Genomic DNA, 16,702 nt, shown 5'->3' with positions numbered 1-16,702 from the left:
GAAACAAAACAGAAACAAGCTTTCATGGGAAGGAAGCCTCTCTTGTACCCCTGGTGCAGAAAGTGAGATGAGATAGGCCAAAATGCTCCTTGGGGGCCCTACAAATCCTGCAGGAAGAATTCAGAGTCTGCAGGCAGAAGCTCTCAAGAGCTGTCCTGGGACATGACCCGTTATTACTTCAAGCAATCTTGCATCTCATTCAGCATTCCAAACTGGGAGAGGAGGGACGGGACCACATGCACAAATCACACAATTTCATGCAAGTAGTATCTCTCTACCTCCTGGGATCATGAGGGAAAGAGCACTGGCAGAGAGGGACTTTGTGACTTTCCCCGAGATTTTCTTTTTTTCTGTGCTTTCTAATCGCTGCCGAGCCATGTGAGAAGCGGGTTCACTGGATGGCTTTGAGGAATTATCTGTACTGTCCACACACTCGCTTCGTCCATTTATCTGATCCAAGTGCTCTGAAAAACTGCCAACTGTACAAAGAAGAAGGGATAAACACGTTCAGGAAAATCCAGGATAGGAGAGGTGGGAAGAAGGGAAGAGAGAGACAGCAGGAAGAGTAAATGCCAGAGAACATACTCCTATGTGGCCAGTAAGTCCAGACAGTGTCAGGCAAACATTAACAACATGTGATTGCTTTGAGAAAGGTGACGTGGAGGAGGAAGAGATGGAAGAGGCATCTATTCAGGCTTCATTCTACCTGTACACAAGTCTGCTAATTCTCAATCCATGACTCCATTTAACCAGAGGAATTAGTTTCTTTCAACAATCTATATTTTTGAAACCTTGCAGAGATAATTCTGGTGCCCCTACCCCCCATACCATGAAAGGCTGTGCCATGAATCAAATATTACCTCCCAAACACCATGGCCACCCACTTTATACTGTGATTACCTTATGATACTGATGATTATCATTATCAATGCTGTTAATCATAATTTTGACCCATGGACATTTTTTCATCACTCCCTGTAGACTTACATCTGTGCTGTTAGAACACAACTCATACTAGGCTGAGGCAAGTAACTGATAGAAAAGTGCCTAAAGTGTCTCTTCTCACTTCTCAGGCCATATGCCTCCTTTCATTCTAAGCTCCCTGTACATTTCAAAGGACAAGCAAGACAAAGGATATTACTCCCTCCATTACTCAAGCTCACTTCATCCTCCTGGCTTTTAATCCAGCGTATCATATGCTGATCCTCCCTCATGCTATTTCCTTTCCCCTCTAAACCACACCTTCTTTACTTTTAATTTTGTTAATCTTTAATATAAACTGGAGTTATTTTTAACTTAAAAAAATGAGGGCTTCCCTCAACAACGGAGCATAAGAGAGGATAAATATGGAGGTGGGTGCAGAAATGGAACATCACTGATGCTGGTCTGGTGGATGCAGAGGCCGAGGGTAAAGAAAGCTCTGCAGCAGGGTGACATGTTGAGTCCCCCAGAAGGAAGCTGAACAGCTATTCCTTTTGATTTGTCCTACTCTTTCTTTCCCAGGTTATCGGTTTTCTATCTTGTTTTTCTTTAAAAACATCATTGATAGCACATTTTTGTCCATCCAGGAGAGACAATGCTCATCTCATTTTACTTCTACATGCTACACTGTAAGCCCCATGTGTTTAAAATCATCAACTGTCTCTTCATCTTTAGAGATACAATCCATGCAGAGTATTACCACCATTATAAACGATCCTTTGAAAGAGCGGCCAGCACATTTCGAAGTGCTGACCATATGACACTGTTTGCCTGGGAAAGAGTTAGACTTAGACTTAACTAGCGTTTCTCTTATACTGCTGTCTATACACCACTCAGCGGTATGGTTGTAGTTTGGCCCAAGCTCATGGACAAAGTTCAGATCTTACAGCTGTGGTCTAGGCTAAGGGTAGCTGGGAACTTGGACAGCAGCTTTAGGCATAGCACACTTTGTGGTCATCTACTGTGCATATGTACAGGAAAAGATTCATGGACTTCCACATAACACCCATCTGACCAACAAAGGGAGATAACCTTAAGGCAAATATCAATCTTTTTACTCCTATATGCTAAACTCATTCTCATTTAACAGAATATTCCATTTTCTTACAGAAATCAGCTACTGAAGGTCTTGATAAAAACTGCTTCGCAAGTAATAAATCTCATCTCACAAAACTTAAGCTTCCCATTGAGTAAGGTACACACTTCCTTCTTTGTAATTTGGTTTGGATGGGATCACTGACAAGTATAAAATGAAAAGCTGAATCTCTTTACAATGAGTAATTGTTGGATACATTTGACCCCTACACCTAAGACTTCAAGACGTTTATTTTTCACGGCTTCAAACACAATGTAGTCATGATAAAACAGAAACATGTATAAAGTTGTACTTCCCTAAATGCCAGAGTGTGGATATACAACCTTGTGTCACCTCTCCCTCTTGCCTATGCCATCTCATTTTGCAGCACTGCATATAAGCGTGAGCTTCTTTTCTGCCAATGGTAGATAATGTCACTTTAACGTTCTCTAAATGTCAAGGGTTCCTTCTTTTTGGTGGTGGAGCAATATAAAAATCAACAAATTTAATTTTACTACAGTCACGGTTTTCAGACTCCCTAATTACCCTTGGCTATAAGCAAATCAGCTCATTTCTCTATTCTGCACAGCCCCCAAGGCTTTTGATTATTTTTAGTGTGCGTATGGGGGAGAGAGAGAGAGAGAGAGAAAGATGGTGTGAATCTATTAATCAAAATGCATGGCAGGACCTAGGTGAATTTTTTTTTTAATTATGAAAGTAATCAATCAAATGCTTAGACACGATTCCCCTCCCTTCCCCTCCTACCTTTCTGGTAGTGAGCAGGCTGAGGAGACTAAGAGATAGTAAACAGTTCACTATATTAAGAAAAAATTTTAAATGGAGGTGAATATACTCTATTCAGAGTAAGGTAACTAAGAACCATATAAAGGCCTTTGTAACCAGGAATAGAAAATACCAAGATATCTACATGTGATCTGAGCATCAGCATGAACTAGAGATGGTCAGGAATCTTAGTCTAATAGGTTGCCTTTACACTACTTCCTCATTGCTGTTCTCTTGGCTTTATGGTTAGGATAAGTGGAATTACGCAACATGAAAACGAACTGAAGTGAAGAGAGAGAAGAAAATCCAACATTATTTTCCCCTACAATAAACTATAAGCACATGTGAAGCTTCACAGATCCAAACTTCTTAGTGAGGTTGAAGTAAATCCAGCCCATAAAATTTTTCTTGAAATGATTTAAAAAAAGCTTACACTATGAATATTCAGTTAGTTTAAAAAATGTTGATGAAAAATCTTGGAATCATTCATGGTTATCAATACAGCATATTGAATGTAGCTTAATGAAAACATTCATTATAGCAATTCTAAGCCATATACATCTTTTATTTTTTGAAAAAGCATAAATGCACATACTCTATAGAAGAATATGCTGTGCATAAAATTTTTATAAATCAAATGATATTTTAAATGAACTTAAGAGGCTTGTTCTAGTGCAATTAATTGCAAGTTTGATTATCTAGTGAGGATACCTCCATTACTAATGACCAGCAAGTATCCATGATATATTAAGCTCCTTAAAAATCTGTGAAGACACTGTTCCTCTTGTCAGGAAGGTTACATCACACAAAGGTAACATTTAAAAAGTGCTTTCAAAGGCCCAAGCCCCCTTGGCTGCCTCCCAGAAACGCAAAGATGTCTCAGGAGTTTCTTACTCCAATTACCCAGAGTTTCTTACTCCAATTACCCAGAGATGGGGAAGGTAACTTTTGTCTTCAGTGGAGTTATTTCATATGCACGTAAACTATCAATTTAAATCATGTTGGTATTTCTGACTCCCCTTTCTCCTCCTTAGTCCTAGATGGACCAGAACAGCATTAAGCGTCTTGCTGCACTCAGCCTGCACTGAGTCTAGTGTGGAGAGAGAAATTATTTGGTACAACATAACCCTTTAACAAAAGCCAACTCCATCAAAGAAGCAACCATCCATTTCAATGCTAGAGAGAAACCTGGCTTTATACTGTGCCTTACAGGTGATTCAAGACATCTTCAAGGGTAATTTTGACAAGCTGACTACTTGATACTGGCTCTTACACTGAACTTTGAGTTAGATGCAACTGCATAAGACATACCTTTGCATCAACAACTGAGAACACGCTCCCTTAGCACATTCTGACTTCCCTCAAAAGATCCCCTGCAACCTGGCTGAGAAAGTGAAGTTTGGCCCCAAGGTCAAACTGAAGCAATAACAGTTTTGCTGCATGGCCGAGCACTGAGGAGGGGTCTGAGACATCTGATCTTAGCTCTCAGAAGATCGTGTCCCAAGCCTAAGGACTGAGGCCATGGAGAAAGTCTAGCAGCATAAAACACCCATCTTTACTGCCTGGCAAGGCCCGCCCTGGGACTGAGCACTAGGAGACACTTAGTGTGGTGAGGAGGACAGCAGGCACTATGGCCCGGGGCTTACCTGACAGGGTGGAGCTGCTGATGGTGCTGGCTGGGGTGGTGACCTCAGGCTCCTCTTGGGCACACTCTTCAGGAGGAAGGGCTGGCTTTCCTGGCTCCTCATGGGGGTCTCCAGGGCAGGAGGCAGCTTCATCTTGCTCTCCCTCTGTTGAAATAGCCAGTTTGGGAAGTAGGCCAGAACTGAGTTTATGTCTGTTGCTTTCAGTATCTGAAGAGTTGGATGTTGATAGCTGTTGCCTTAATTAAAAGCAAAAACAAAGTCATATATACATACTAGAAAACTGTGTTAAAGGTGAATTTTGGAAGAAACCAGGTGAAAATTGGACTTGGATAAGCCTAACCAAGAGATGTCTAGTGCAATGGTTCTTAATGTGGGGTACCCAGAGCAGCAACATCTGCATAATCTGGATACTTTTAAGAAATGCACATTTTCAGGCCCTACCCTAGATCTACTGGATGAGAAACTCTGGAGGTGGGAGATCTTTGTTTTAACAAGCCCCGCAGGTATTCTGATGCTCACTAAAGTTTAAGAAACTCTGCTCTAGTAGCTACTGCTTATATTACTTAAAAGGCATTTCACATACATTTCAGAATATTCTGAACTCCAGCTCAGTGTTTCTGTGGATGGCAAGGTTGTGCTTTTGGTTTTGTCCCCAGAGTCTTCCTTCTCTTCTGTTGAATTCTGAGTGATTCGATCTATACTGCTGAAAACCTGGAAGGCAAATAATCGGTGCTTATTAATATCTACTAAAAAGAATTTGTCAGAAAAACACTCCAAGTCTTGGGAGGAAAACCTGAGAGGATAACTAAATTCTGAACTAATATTGTGCATTCAGAAAGTACTTTCCAGTGTTGTTGACCAGAATCCATAGAGGAAGGGTCAGAGTGAGTGAGTGAGTGAGTGTGTGTGTGTGTGTGTGTGTGTGTGTGTGTGTGCGTGTGTGTACATATATACGAATAGGGAGGTATGAATTCATCATCCTCTCGTCATATCTTGTTGCAGACTTTGTATCTGCAAACAAAATCCACAGATGCAGTGGAGTTTCTAGGCCTCGGGATCAATGCACATCTTGATTACTTTTTAACCATGAAGTCAACTGGAAAAAGAAAATAACAGAGAAAAAGATTTAATGGCCACCAGTCAGGGGTGGGAAGAAGAAAAATGAATTGGAATTGGGTGCAAACAGAAGAATAAATTATGTTTCAAGACTGCGTGGTAGTGTGGCAAGGATGCAGTACATATTTCATTATAAGAGCCAGAGGTATTTGTTTTGCTTACAAATCACACCTATAGACAGGCAGTTTCCTATGTTGGTGCTGGGGTTCCTGAAGGGGATCAGAGCTCAGTTAAGCCCAAGGTCTCAGCTATCTCTGAATCTCTGTTGTCTTATAAGAGAGAAGGTAAAATGGGCGTCTAAGAGCCTAGGGCAGGAAGCGCTCCCTACTGCCTTGCTCAGACACTTGCTTTTCTCATGGGAATGGACCTCAGGCCTCCTATAATCTACTAGCAATAGCAGGAAAGTGGTTAAAGAAAAGGAGATGGTGGGAAAATGAAATACCCACCAAGGCAAAGAAGGAAGCAGTGTTTAGTGTTGTCTTTGATGGCCCAGAGAACAGTCCTGGTCTGAGTCCACACTTAGCAAAGCTTCTGTCCTGGCTCTAGGACAGACTGGCTACCACCTTCTCCAGGGAAATCCTTACCTCGATGCCATTCCCATACACAGGGAGGGTAGTGCTGGCCAATTTGCAGGTGCATCTAGGTAATCATTTAGAAAAAGCTACAGAGCACTTGAAAATCACTAAATGTTATAGAAAAGCTAAACAATAATCGTGCAAAATGCCATGGCAACAGAAAATATGTAGCTTCTGAAAATAGCAAAAGGGAGGTAGGGTGCCCTCAGGTTGATTTCCGTTTTTCCTAGGGCCTTGTTCTGTTTCAGTACTATCAGTTTTCTTTGTTTTGATTAATTATTTTTTTACTGTTACTCTACTGGTAAAAAGGCATCTTTCTCAAGCATCAGTTTTATTATCTAAATGATTCTAGCTTGGCTTCCCACTGCTTTTTCAATATGGCTTATAATTTCTGTTTATTGGTTACGAGACTTTTTTTTTTGGCTTTTTTTTTCCTTTTTGTGGAGAATGGGATCTCGCTATATTGCCCGGGCCGGTCTTGAACTCCTGGGCTTAAGCTATCTTCTTGCCTCTGGCTCTCTAAGTGCTGGGATTAGAGGCATGAGCCACTATGCCTGGCAGTTATGAGACTTTACAATCCTACAGTCAACTGTCCCCAGGTATCTTTGCTTATGTCAAGGACTGAGCCTTCTCCTTTTGTTGTACTCTGTGTAATCCCTAGGAGATGACTCTGTACACAGTGAAGCTCACGCTCTTCATCCTGAGTTGAAAGCAATGAGTGATGCCTCTGCAGCCTGGCATTGAGCCAGGTGAGAGACGTTCAAGGCAAGGTCATCATATAAGTAGCAGTCACACACTCCAAAAACAAGACTGTGGGTGCAACGCCATGCCTCTAAGAAAACAATATCTTAATTTGTGGAGAGAGAAATATATTGGTGCCGGGGTTCCTGAAGGGGATCAGAGCTCAGGTAAGCCCAAGGTCTCAGCTATCTCTGAATCTCTGTTGTCTCACAGGAAAGAGAGAAGGTAAAATGGTGGTCTAAAAGCCTAGGGGATAGGGACAGACTATAAGTTGAGGAGGTCACTTTTCTTCAACAAAAAGGAAGTTTAAGCACAGAAGACCTCAAACCCTGGAAAATGGTAAGTGTCCAGCTGTTGGGGATACTATCTGGCCAGCGGGAGATCCTCCCAGAGAGACTCTGTATGTTTATGCCACATTTCACTTACTTTTGAAAACCTGTGTGAACATGAAGAAAACTGCCTTATTTCCACATTAAAGTCTTCATCATTTGTGTCATCTTCTTCCTCCGTTTCCATATGATGATACTTCTCAGATCGAGCTACAGTGAAATGTTTGGGAACAGGTCCAATTACTCAGATTTTCAGCATTTAGATATTTTAATTATGAGTTTCTGTATCAACATTATGTTTAAGAACTCAGAGATATGAAAAGGTTCAAAAGCAAAGATAATTATTTATCGAGTAAAGGCCAAACAATGTTTTATGTCAGATAAAGCACATACTATCAAAATAACTAGTGTCATCTTCAGATTCCAGTTGGGGAATAAATTCTGCCTTCTGTCTCAGCAAACTGTTCCAGTCTAAAGAACGGAAGAATCGATGCTGTTTGACTTCATATGCACCACCTGGAAGAGGGCAGGTAGAGACAGAGAGGAAAATGTTAAACTATCCCCACTAAGCAAAGGCAAACATCAGTTTTTAACAACATTTTTGAGAACATATCAGCAAAGAAATACAGACATGAAAATCATACTTTTTCATTCTACAACCAAAGCCCCACAAGTTTTTCTGATAATTTATCAGTAGGAGATTTGATGTTGCTAACAGCAGTTGCTATGGCACTGTTTTTCTTTGTTAGTTTTTTCCATGACTTCCTCCATTTTTCAAAGGTTAATGATGTGGCCACTTAAAATCACATTATGCTGAACCTGGAGATGTAGATAAATATTGGCCCACAGCAGACTCACTCATTAAAAACCCAGGGAAATTCTAACAAGGTGCAAAATGTGTTCACAGCAACATTTTCTCTGGAGGTAAAGTGAATATTGATAAATTTTTCCTAAATACTATTTATAGGGGTTACCATTCAATTTTATTGGATTGCTCATTAACATAGATAAGAATTAGATTCTGTGGATTACAGATTCGTAAGTAGGAAACTGACAAATCTGTTTTATAGACTTTTAATGTCTCCAAAATATCCATCACCATTTCCAAGTTTTAGGCTTCTTTTTCCAAGTCATCATGAAAGCATAATTCAGTGAAATGTTTTCAATTCAGTTCATAATTTTAAAGAGTGATTTTAAAGGACAGGCCATCAAAAATATGAACACCATACCCCATATAAAGAGAAAAAAGGTACATGTTATAATATCATAGCGTAAGAATCAGACCCCTGCCCTGCCACCAGCACACATATTGTTGAAGAGAGAGAGAGAACAAAGAATCAATCCTGAAAAAACCTCTAAGAAGAGAGATTTCTGAGAAGCTAAGACAGGGACTAATCAGCCTCCCTGCCAAAAGGTCTCTGCTAGGTGCAAGTAAATGCCTCTTTCTTGTAGTTGTCACCCAGGCCTCTCATCCTGTCCTCTGCGGAGTCCAAAAAGAATAGGATGAGAAATGCCAAGTTGAATGCAAAATGGGCTGTGAATCTTGGTTGGGGGTTGCTGTCTGTGGATCAAAGATTGGACTCCGTCCTCATTGGACCCCTCTAGCACAAGCCATAGTGTCAGCCCTAGCTCTAAACCCAGCCAGGGCAAATTGGTATTCTGAAAATGATGGAATGGAGTGAAAACAGCAAAGTGAGGAAACTACCCAAAAAGGGGGGAAATGGATTCTTCTTTATAAAACATTTAATTAGAATCTTTACCCCATATTCTATACAGGTGGTTTCCACATTTCTAGCAAAATACTGAAGTCTGACGGTAAGCATGAGCAGCTACGACTGAGGGCCAACTTGTGACAAGTATTGCACTAGATGCTACAGGACAGGTGTCTTGTTTCCTTTAATTAAATCATCAAATATAACCACATGAAGTGGGCATTACAACACTTTTTGTGGATATGGAAATGAAGCATAAGCAATAAAGCACCATGGACCACGATCCCCCAGAGGGTAAAGATTCAAGGCTGAACCTAGGCCTGCCTAAAAACACCCAAGCCCAACCTCAGTGCCACATATAAGGCAGAGGCATGCTTTAATTTGTTCCTACTCCACCACCTCCCTTGCATCACTTTGCAAACAGATTCAGAACTGCCAATACTGGGGACCTGAGCCTAAGAGCCAACTCATGTGGCTGTTCTACAGCACCTCTGGAGAGCCTCATTCCAGCCCACCATGCATCCTTGCTCTCACCTATCCCTAATCAATGTCCGTATGCACAACTGCCCATCTTATTTTCTTCTAGTGCTCTTTTACTTGGAGAAACAGAATACGAAAGCTAAGAGGCTTAACTGTTTCCCTATCCAACATGGAGGTCGTCAGCACAGTGCGGGTGTTGGGTAGGGAAAGCCCTAGTTAGTGGCCGACAACACACATTTCTGGACTCCTAGTGCAGTGATGGTTCCACTAGACCACAATGACTATCACTTCAGCTGCTGCTCATGGGGCCACATCAATGGCCCAGCCCTCACATTTTGGGTTGCTCGATTTTATCAGAAAAGCAGTTTCTCTAGGGCCAAGAGCTCAACCAGACTGCAGCCAGTGTCGGGGGTTTTACCCCCTGCCTGCTATCCTCTGGGACCCAAGCTGCTGAGAGCCTTCGTTTCATCTCTGTAGACAATGACAAATGGGTCCTCCTCAAGGACTTACAGCCCATGGTTGATTTAGCTCACATTTCTCACCCTTTGGCCTTTGTGCCTCACTTACAAGAAGCTGGTATCAGTGGGTCCAGTTTCTCAGGCACTTATGGAGAGATAAGGAAGAAAAGAAAGGGACAAATTGGGGGAAAATGACCTCTGGGCTAAACTTTTGGTAAAATACAGGTGATAGCATCGTGAGCTAAAAACAAATCACTCATGCAAATGATAGTTCTCATTGTAAGAATTCATTATGAAGGTAAAAGAAAGATTATACCTTGAGCTCCTGTTAGGTACTTAGTAAATGAACTAGATACCTTCATGAACATTTTTGCATTTACTCCTCACAATAATCCTGTGAAGTATATAAAATGCCCATTTCCATAGACTAGGAAACTGAGACTCAGGACAATGAAGAAACTATTCAAGACATGGGTAGCAGTGACATCTGAGCAGCTCTGAAGTCCAGGGAGTCAGGCTGCCACTCAATATTCCACAAGTTCAAAAGTGTAGTTCCAGTAGGACAAGCTCCCAAATTGCAAGTTATGCTTTGACACTAACACTTTCCCTTTTCTCCCCTTTCATGGAAGTTTCTTAAACATCCATTATGTTCTTCACACCATTTTTCTCAGCCTCTCTAATCTCTTGGGCAAATGTGCATTCGCACATTTTCACGGTGCATTATTTTGCCCACTAAATATGCATTAAATACAAAACGCTGTCATTGGAAGCAGCATGGCAGGCCTGCAGGATTCTCAGCCTCAGTCTCTGGGCCCTACTGGGACCTGTCATGTTGGACTGGCCTGTTTGGCAAGCACTTGACAATTCTAAGAGCTTGGGTAGGGTCTTTTAAATGTCTCTTCTGGATTTCTGTTAGGGGATTTGTTCTTCAAACTGTCAAACCCTAAAAAGACTGAAAGTAGCAGTCAACAAGAAAATGTGCAGAGAAGTAACTTGCAGCCTATGATTTATAAACACAGAGATGCTGATCATTATCACATCCTTGTCTAGCTAAATCAAGCCCAACCGAGAATCCAAGTTTTCCTGGAGGAGTAAATACAGGGCAGAATACAGGCTGAACATCCTTAGTCTGAACATTTAAAATCCAAAATGCTCCAAAATCTGAAATTTTTTGAGCACCAATATGACACCACAAGTGGAAAATTCCATACCTAACCTCAGGTAACAGGGATTAAAACATATATGATGGGGCCAGGCACAATGGCTCATGCCTGTAATCCCAGCACTTTGGGAGGCCGAGGTGGGTGGATCACTTGAGGCCAGGAGTTCAAGACCAGCCTGGCCAACATGGCAAAATCCCATCTCTACTAAAAATACAAAAAGTAGCCAGGCGTGGTGGCATGTGCTTGTGGCCCCAGCTACTCGGGAGGCTTAGGCATGAGAATCGTTTGAACCTGGGAGGCGGAGGTTGTAACGGACCAAGATCGCACCACTGCACTCCAGCCTGGGTGACAGAGCAAGATGCCATCTCTAAACAAACAAACAAACCACCCCACCCACCCACCAACCAAAAGCCAAACAAAAAACACATATTATGGGCTTATTGAAGGACTAGGGCAGTACGTGTTCATAACAGAATAAAAAATCATGTCAGTTTATGAACTTAGAAAATAATTCTAAGATAAAACTGTTGTTAGTGAGGCAGATGACTCTGGAGGAAATGTTTTAAAAAGCCATCCAGCAGAATGCCTCCTCTTCCCTAGAATGATTTGTTTTTATCCTTATAATAATCCTATGAGGTAGCACTTCGGAAAGCTCCTTTTCACAAATGAGGAGATGAGCAATGGAAAAAGAAGTAACCTGTCCAGGGTCATACAGCTGAGATTTAAACTCAGGCTAGCTGACTGTGGAGTTTATGCTGTCAACCTCAATTTATATTGGCTTTTCAGGTTAAAAGTCCACTCATCCACTGAGAAAGCTAAAAAAGGCACAAGGTGCTCTAGTGAGAGGCTCAACTAAAAGAAGTTTTCTAGTCAAGCCCTAATATTTAGCCTTCTTGGATTCTCTAATGCAGGGTCTGCAAAGCTTTTGTGTAAAGGGCAAAACAGTAAACATTTCAGTCTTTGCAGGGCATGCGGTCTGTCATGACAACCTAACTCTGCCCTTGTAGCATGAAAGCAGCCATACAATACCTAAATGAGTGGACATGGAGGTGTTTCAGTAACGCTTTATTTACCATACCAGGCTGTGGGACAAATCTGGCCATAGCTTGCTGACCCTTGCTGTAATGCATTATCATAAACTCTAGTAGCACAGCATTCATCTATACTTAGGTAAGAACAGAGTCCTCCAACAGGAGAATCGGTGGGTGAATGTGGAGAATACTATACAATAAATATTTATTTGGAACTGTTTCAAATTTTTGTCTTGGAAACAAATGGAGGAGAAAGTGATTTCTTCATTATTTTCTGTTATTTCTATTAAAATGGGGGTAGAATGAAACAGCCCAGAGTAAACAACCCATCAAGCCAACACTTTTCACTGATGAAAATTATGGCTGCTGGCTAGACTATATGCATTTATATTTAATATTTAGTCTCATCTACATAAATTCACATACTCGGGCAGACTGGGACTCTATACTGGGATCGCTAAGTCTGTCTATTCAGAATACAGAGAAGAAAAGGGAATAAAATGCTGGCAGAACAGTCAGAAAAAATAATCAGCAAGACACAAATCTACTATCTCGTTAATCCTGAAAGGCAGTGGTTTTTAATTCTCTTTCTTGGGTCATGGTGCTGATCACTGTGATAGGACAGCATGGTTCAACCCCAGGCCCCCATTTCTAGTAATTAGTCCAAGTACTGATAACCCATTTCAAAGCCTGTGTATAGTAACGTGCTGGGTCAAATCCGTATGGGGATGTATATTTAAAGACAAAAACAAAAAGAGTTCCAAATATCGAATCCTCTGTTTCAAGTTATTTAAGATGCATGCTTTTCAGGATAGAAGAGTTACATGTGCCTTTGAGGTTTTCTTCCAGAGAAGCTTTATTTATTGAAACAAATTAAGCATAATTTCTGCTTTGCCAAACACAAAAACAACAAAAAACAAAGACAAACAACCAACCCTCTTAGCGTACACACTGTTTTGAATCAGAAAACAAAATCCAAAATATTATTGCTATAATGTGTTGCAGTCATGTTCTACATCAACTAACAGATGTTGCCTATGCAAAAGCAAAACAACAGCAAAAGCTTCAGAGTGCTCCATGTAGACATTATTTCTTGCATATTAGCAAAATTAAAACACATGAGCTCTAACCTGTTCCCAGCCTCTCCAAGGGATTCTGCCTGAGGAGTAAGGTAATCAGATCCTGGGCATCAGGTGGGGGTGCCTCATCCTTCTCAGGCCAGTTGATCTCATCTAGAAGGAAGAAAAGTTGTTTATAACCATATTGTTCACAAGAGGATCCAGGTCCCAGCAACGTGGACATCACCTGGGAATTTGTCAGAAAGGCAGAATTTCAGGCCCACTCCAGACCTACTAAATCAGAGTCTGCATTTCCACAAGATCTTCAGTCGATTCCTAAACACAGTCATGTTTGAGAAGCATTATTTTACAAGACATAAGTAGCACAGATTTTTTACAAGGTAGGAAGAGAATATTTCAATAAGCAGATCTTTAATTTGCTTTTTAAATTCATTTTTCTTTCAAAGAATTGGCTTCCAAAAAGTTGCCTCTCTAGTTATTAAAAGACTTAAAATAATAGAAACTCTAAACACTTCCATTTCAGGTGGCTAATATATCCATCCAGGGATTATCTCAGGGTAAGATTTTTCTCTCTTAATTTCCTCAACTGAGAATTTGGCCACAGACATAGAGTTCTTCAGCTCTAAGAAGCAAGAAGTAATTTTGTAAAAATAACTATTTCCAGAAACAAACAAACAAACAAACAAACAAAAAGGTCAAAGTGCTAAGACTGAAGAAGAAGAAGAAGAAGAAAAAAAAAAACAAAGTAATCATAGTAATAGAAGTATTTAAAATCTGTCATAAATATTAAGAATACATTCTCATTCTGAAGGAGTTTGCCTAAAGATAGGTGTGCATGCTTGTGTGTACGGAAATGCAATAAAAACATGAGTTATTTCTGTGTGTGCCTGCCTCTAGCTTCCTCTGCTGCAGTTTAAATCTGATTTGGAAAATAAAACATGAATATGCATCTGAGCCGTAAGGCATCAAGAACAAAGCCAGCATTTGCTGCTTGTGTTAATTAAACAGTTGATTCCCTTTGCCATTCAGGCCTTAGTATATCAGAAAACAGCCTAGTTATAAATCCATAAACAGCTCAGATATTGTATAAAGGGGTCATACACTGCAGGCAACTCACAAATCTGCTTTGTTAAAGTTTACAAATATGCCAGGCTTCCAAAGTCAAAGATAGAAAAGAATGCTGTGATAAAGGGGCCCCTCATATGCAAAATGAATTTTTCCCCTACTTCCACTGCTGGACCTTGTAAACACAGTCCAAATAGACCGTACATGGCTGATAAAGATGTCAGTGATGCCTGACAAACTTTCAAGAAGAGAGGCCTTTCTGATCTATGTTCCAGGGAAATTTATAAAATCGGCAGGTAGGGTAGTGATACACCCTATTTAATTATCATTTAGTTTTGCCACAGGCCACATACAATAGTTAGGGTCGGCTTGCAGGTTAAGATCTAAAAGTTATTGAATTTTAAATGAAAGATGAACAGCTGTTACAGAAATAACATTACACCATAACAACTACCAATGAAATCATTAACAATCTGTGGATTCAACTTGCTTCTTTCCCATTCTCATTATTTATTATTTGGTAGACATTTGTTTTAGGGTTTATTACATTTTTGTTAATTTCTTTATTATGCCATTAGCCATTTTCCCCATTTATGTAAATGTTACCCACATTAACCTTTTCTTCCCTGGTGCAACTTTCCTATCATGGAAAGGAAGACTGGATGGCAATTAAATTGCCTATAAATTCCACACCAATTTCCTTTGCAGAAAAAGCACACTATAAAAAATGGTTTTGTTGCTAGTACATTTCCAAATTCTATGTTAACAACATTTCTTCAGATCAATTTTCAACAAAAATTGCTCTCTTGAGATTAAGAATGTCAGTTATATGCTTTGATGAGTGAGTTATTTTAATTTGTTGGCTCAACTGTTTGATAAAGGTTAACATTTTAGTAGTAAAAACTGTGACACTCAACAGATTTACATTAAATAGCTGCTTCCCAACAGTGACTTAAAGATAACTCCTGATGATATTTACCACTGATGACTTGTCCAAATAGCTCTTCTGGAGTATCCCCAAAGAATGGCACACATCCAACCAGAAATTCATAGAGGATAATCCCCATGGCCCACCAGTCCACCGGCTTTCCATAACCCTGCCTCAGAATCACTTCTGGTGCAATGTATTCAGGTGTGCCACAGACCTAAAAGATAATTGCAAGATTAGAATAATTTGGAATATTAGACATGCATTAAAATAAGCAAGATGGCTAGTCACCAATTATTTTGCCCAGAATGCACCTGCTCAACCACATGGAACCACATGGACAAAGACCTTAAGAGCACCAATTATAAAAAGATATTTAAAATACCAAAAAAAAGAATTATTACCAAAGACGGGAAGTTTACAGTTCTGCTCTAATGTTAAATTATATGTAATGTTTACTTTCAAATTGAGAATCTGACCCTGTTTGGTAGTTTTACCTATTATACAATATTAAAACCACTTATAATTCTTAAATTTAAAATAATAATGCATTTTTAAGTTTGTCATTGTCAGAGAGAGTTTTAGTATCTATATGACCAAAATACATTCACACACAGGTTATTTCATAAAAGCAATGACAGTTGAGATGTGTTTACCTTAAGTAACTTTACAATGAACAGATTGTGGGCACATGGTAATGAGGCATGCTTAAAGGGAAATGGGCCGTGGCTTGGATTTAGCACCCATGATGGTACAATGCATCATGAGTTTCACAAGTACTCTACTGAGACTCCTGAATTCCTTACAAAAACAGTATTCCATTTGTCTCTCTCACACTCTCACTTGTGTGCAATTAGATCGTTCGTCTTGCTAATAGACCATAATGTTGGGGGAGGAACGTAGAGGGAGCAGACAACTCAAAGAGGCCCAGGGAGAAAAATGGGAGCAATTTGCACTTTATTAAATGTAAGGTTTATACAGACATCTAAACCACCAGCACTAATGTGAAGATGGCCCACACAAGTTGATTCTGAACTTCACTGGCAATACCATACTTTGTATTTCTCAATAAACTAAATGGCACCCAAGCTTACCTGTTTATCCAGGAACTCTCGAGCATCCTTCTCAATATGACCCTCGTAAAGGTTGGTAGTCATACTCATTAGTCCCACCTTAGATAATCCAAAATCTGTCAGTTTTATGTGCCCCATGGAGGTAACCAACAAGCTATGAGGCAGAAGGACATATAACACAATAATCACTTTATAAGCTGGTTATCTATTTTCATTTCCTCCCTACCCCCATCAATTTCTAAGACTATTTAATATATGGGCATCAAGCTTATTACAAAACCCAGCCTGGAAAGAGATGGAGTCACACAAAGATGTCAAATACTTCCATCTAGCAGCTGAGTGTAATTCACAAGGGAGGGCCAGAGACAAGGTGTAGCTAATCTTTCTTTGAGCAGCCACATACAGCATCATTTATAACACTTTGAAACTCTGAGAAAAATTCAAGTATGAAACTCTGATCTCTTTCC

General features: G+C 40.2%; 1 protein-coding gene across 12 annotated transcripts in view; it reads right to left on the bottom strand.

The window, feature by feature from the left end:
- Positions 1-16,702, bottom strand: part of MAST4 (microtubule associated serine/threonine kinase family member 4) — a 569,183-nt gene that overhangs the window by 19,657 nt on the left and 532,824 nt on the right. For 6 of the 12 annotated variants that reach the window (XM_054487547.2, XM_063664864.1, XM_054487548.2 and 3 more), the window contains 8 exons: positions 16,257-16,389; positions 15,214-15,379; positions 13,221-13,322; positions 7,640-7,762; positions 7,344-7,456; positions 5,069-5,196; positions 4,486-4,721; positions 279-479 (listed from right to left, as the gene is read on the bottom strand). In XM_054487547.2, the coding sequence (XP_054343522.1) occupies positions 279-479; positions 4,486-4,721; positions 5,069-5,196; positions 7,344-7,456; positions 7,640-7,762; positions 13,221-13,322; positions 15,214-15,379; positions 16,257-16,389 (1,202 nt within the window). The remainder of the gene's footprint in view (positions 1-278; positions 480-4,485; positions 4,722-5,068; positions 5,197-7,343; positions 7,457-7,639; positions 7,763-13,220; positions 13,323-15,213; positions 15,380-16,256; positions 16,390-16,702) is intronic. The other 6 variants (XM_054487549.2, XM_054487552.2, XM_054487554.2 and 3 more) reach the window with 1 other exon arrangement.

The sequence above is a fragment of the Pongo pygmaeus genome, chromosome 4 (assembly GCF_028885625.2).
Source record: "Pongo pygmaeus isolate AG05252 chromosome 4, NHGRI_mPonPyg2-v2.0_pri, whole genome shotgun sequence".
Taxonomy (NCBI): domain Eukaryota; kingdom Metazoa; phylum Chordata; class Mammalia; order Primates; family Hominidae; genus Pongo; species Pongo pygmaeus.
This window is presented reverse-complemented; position numbering and strand designations above follow the sequence as displayed.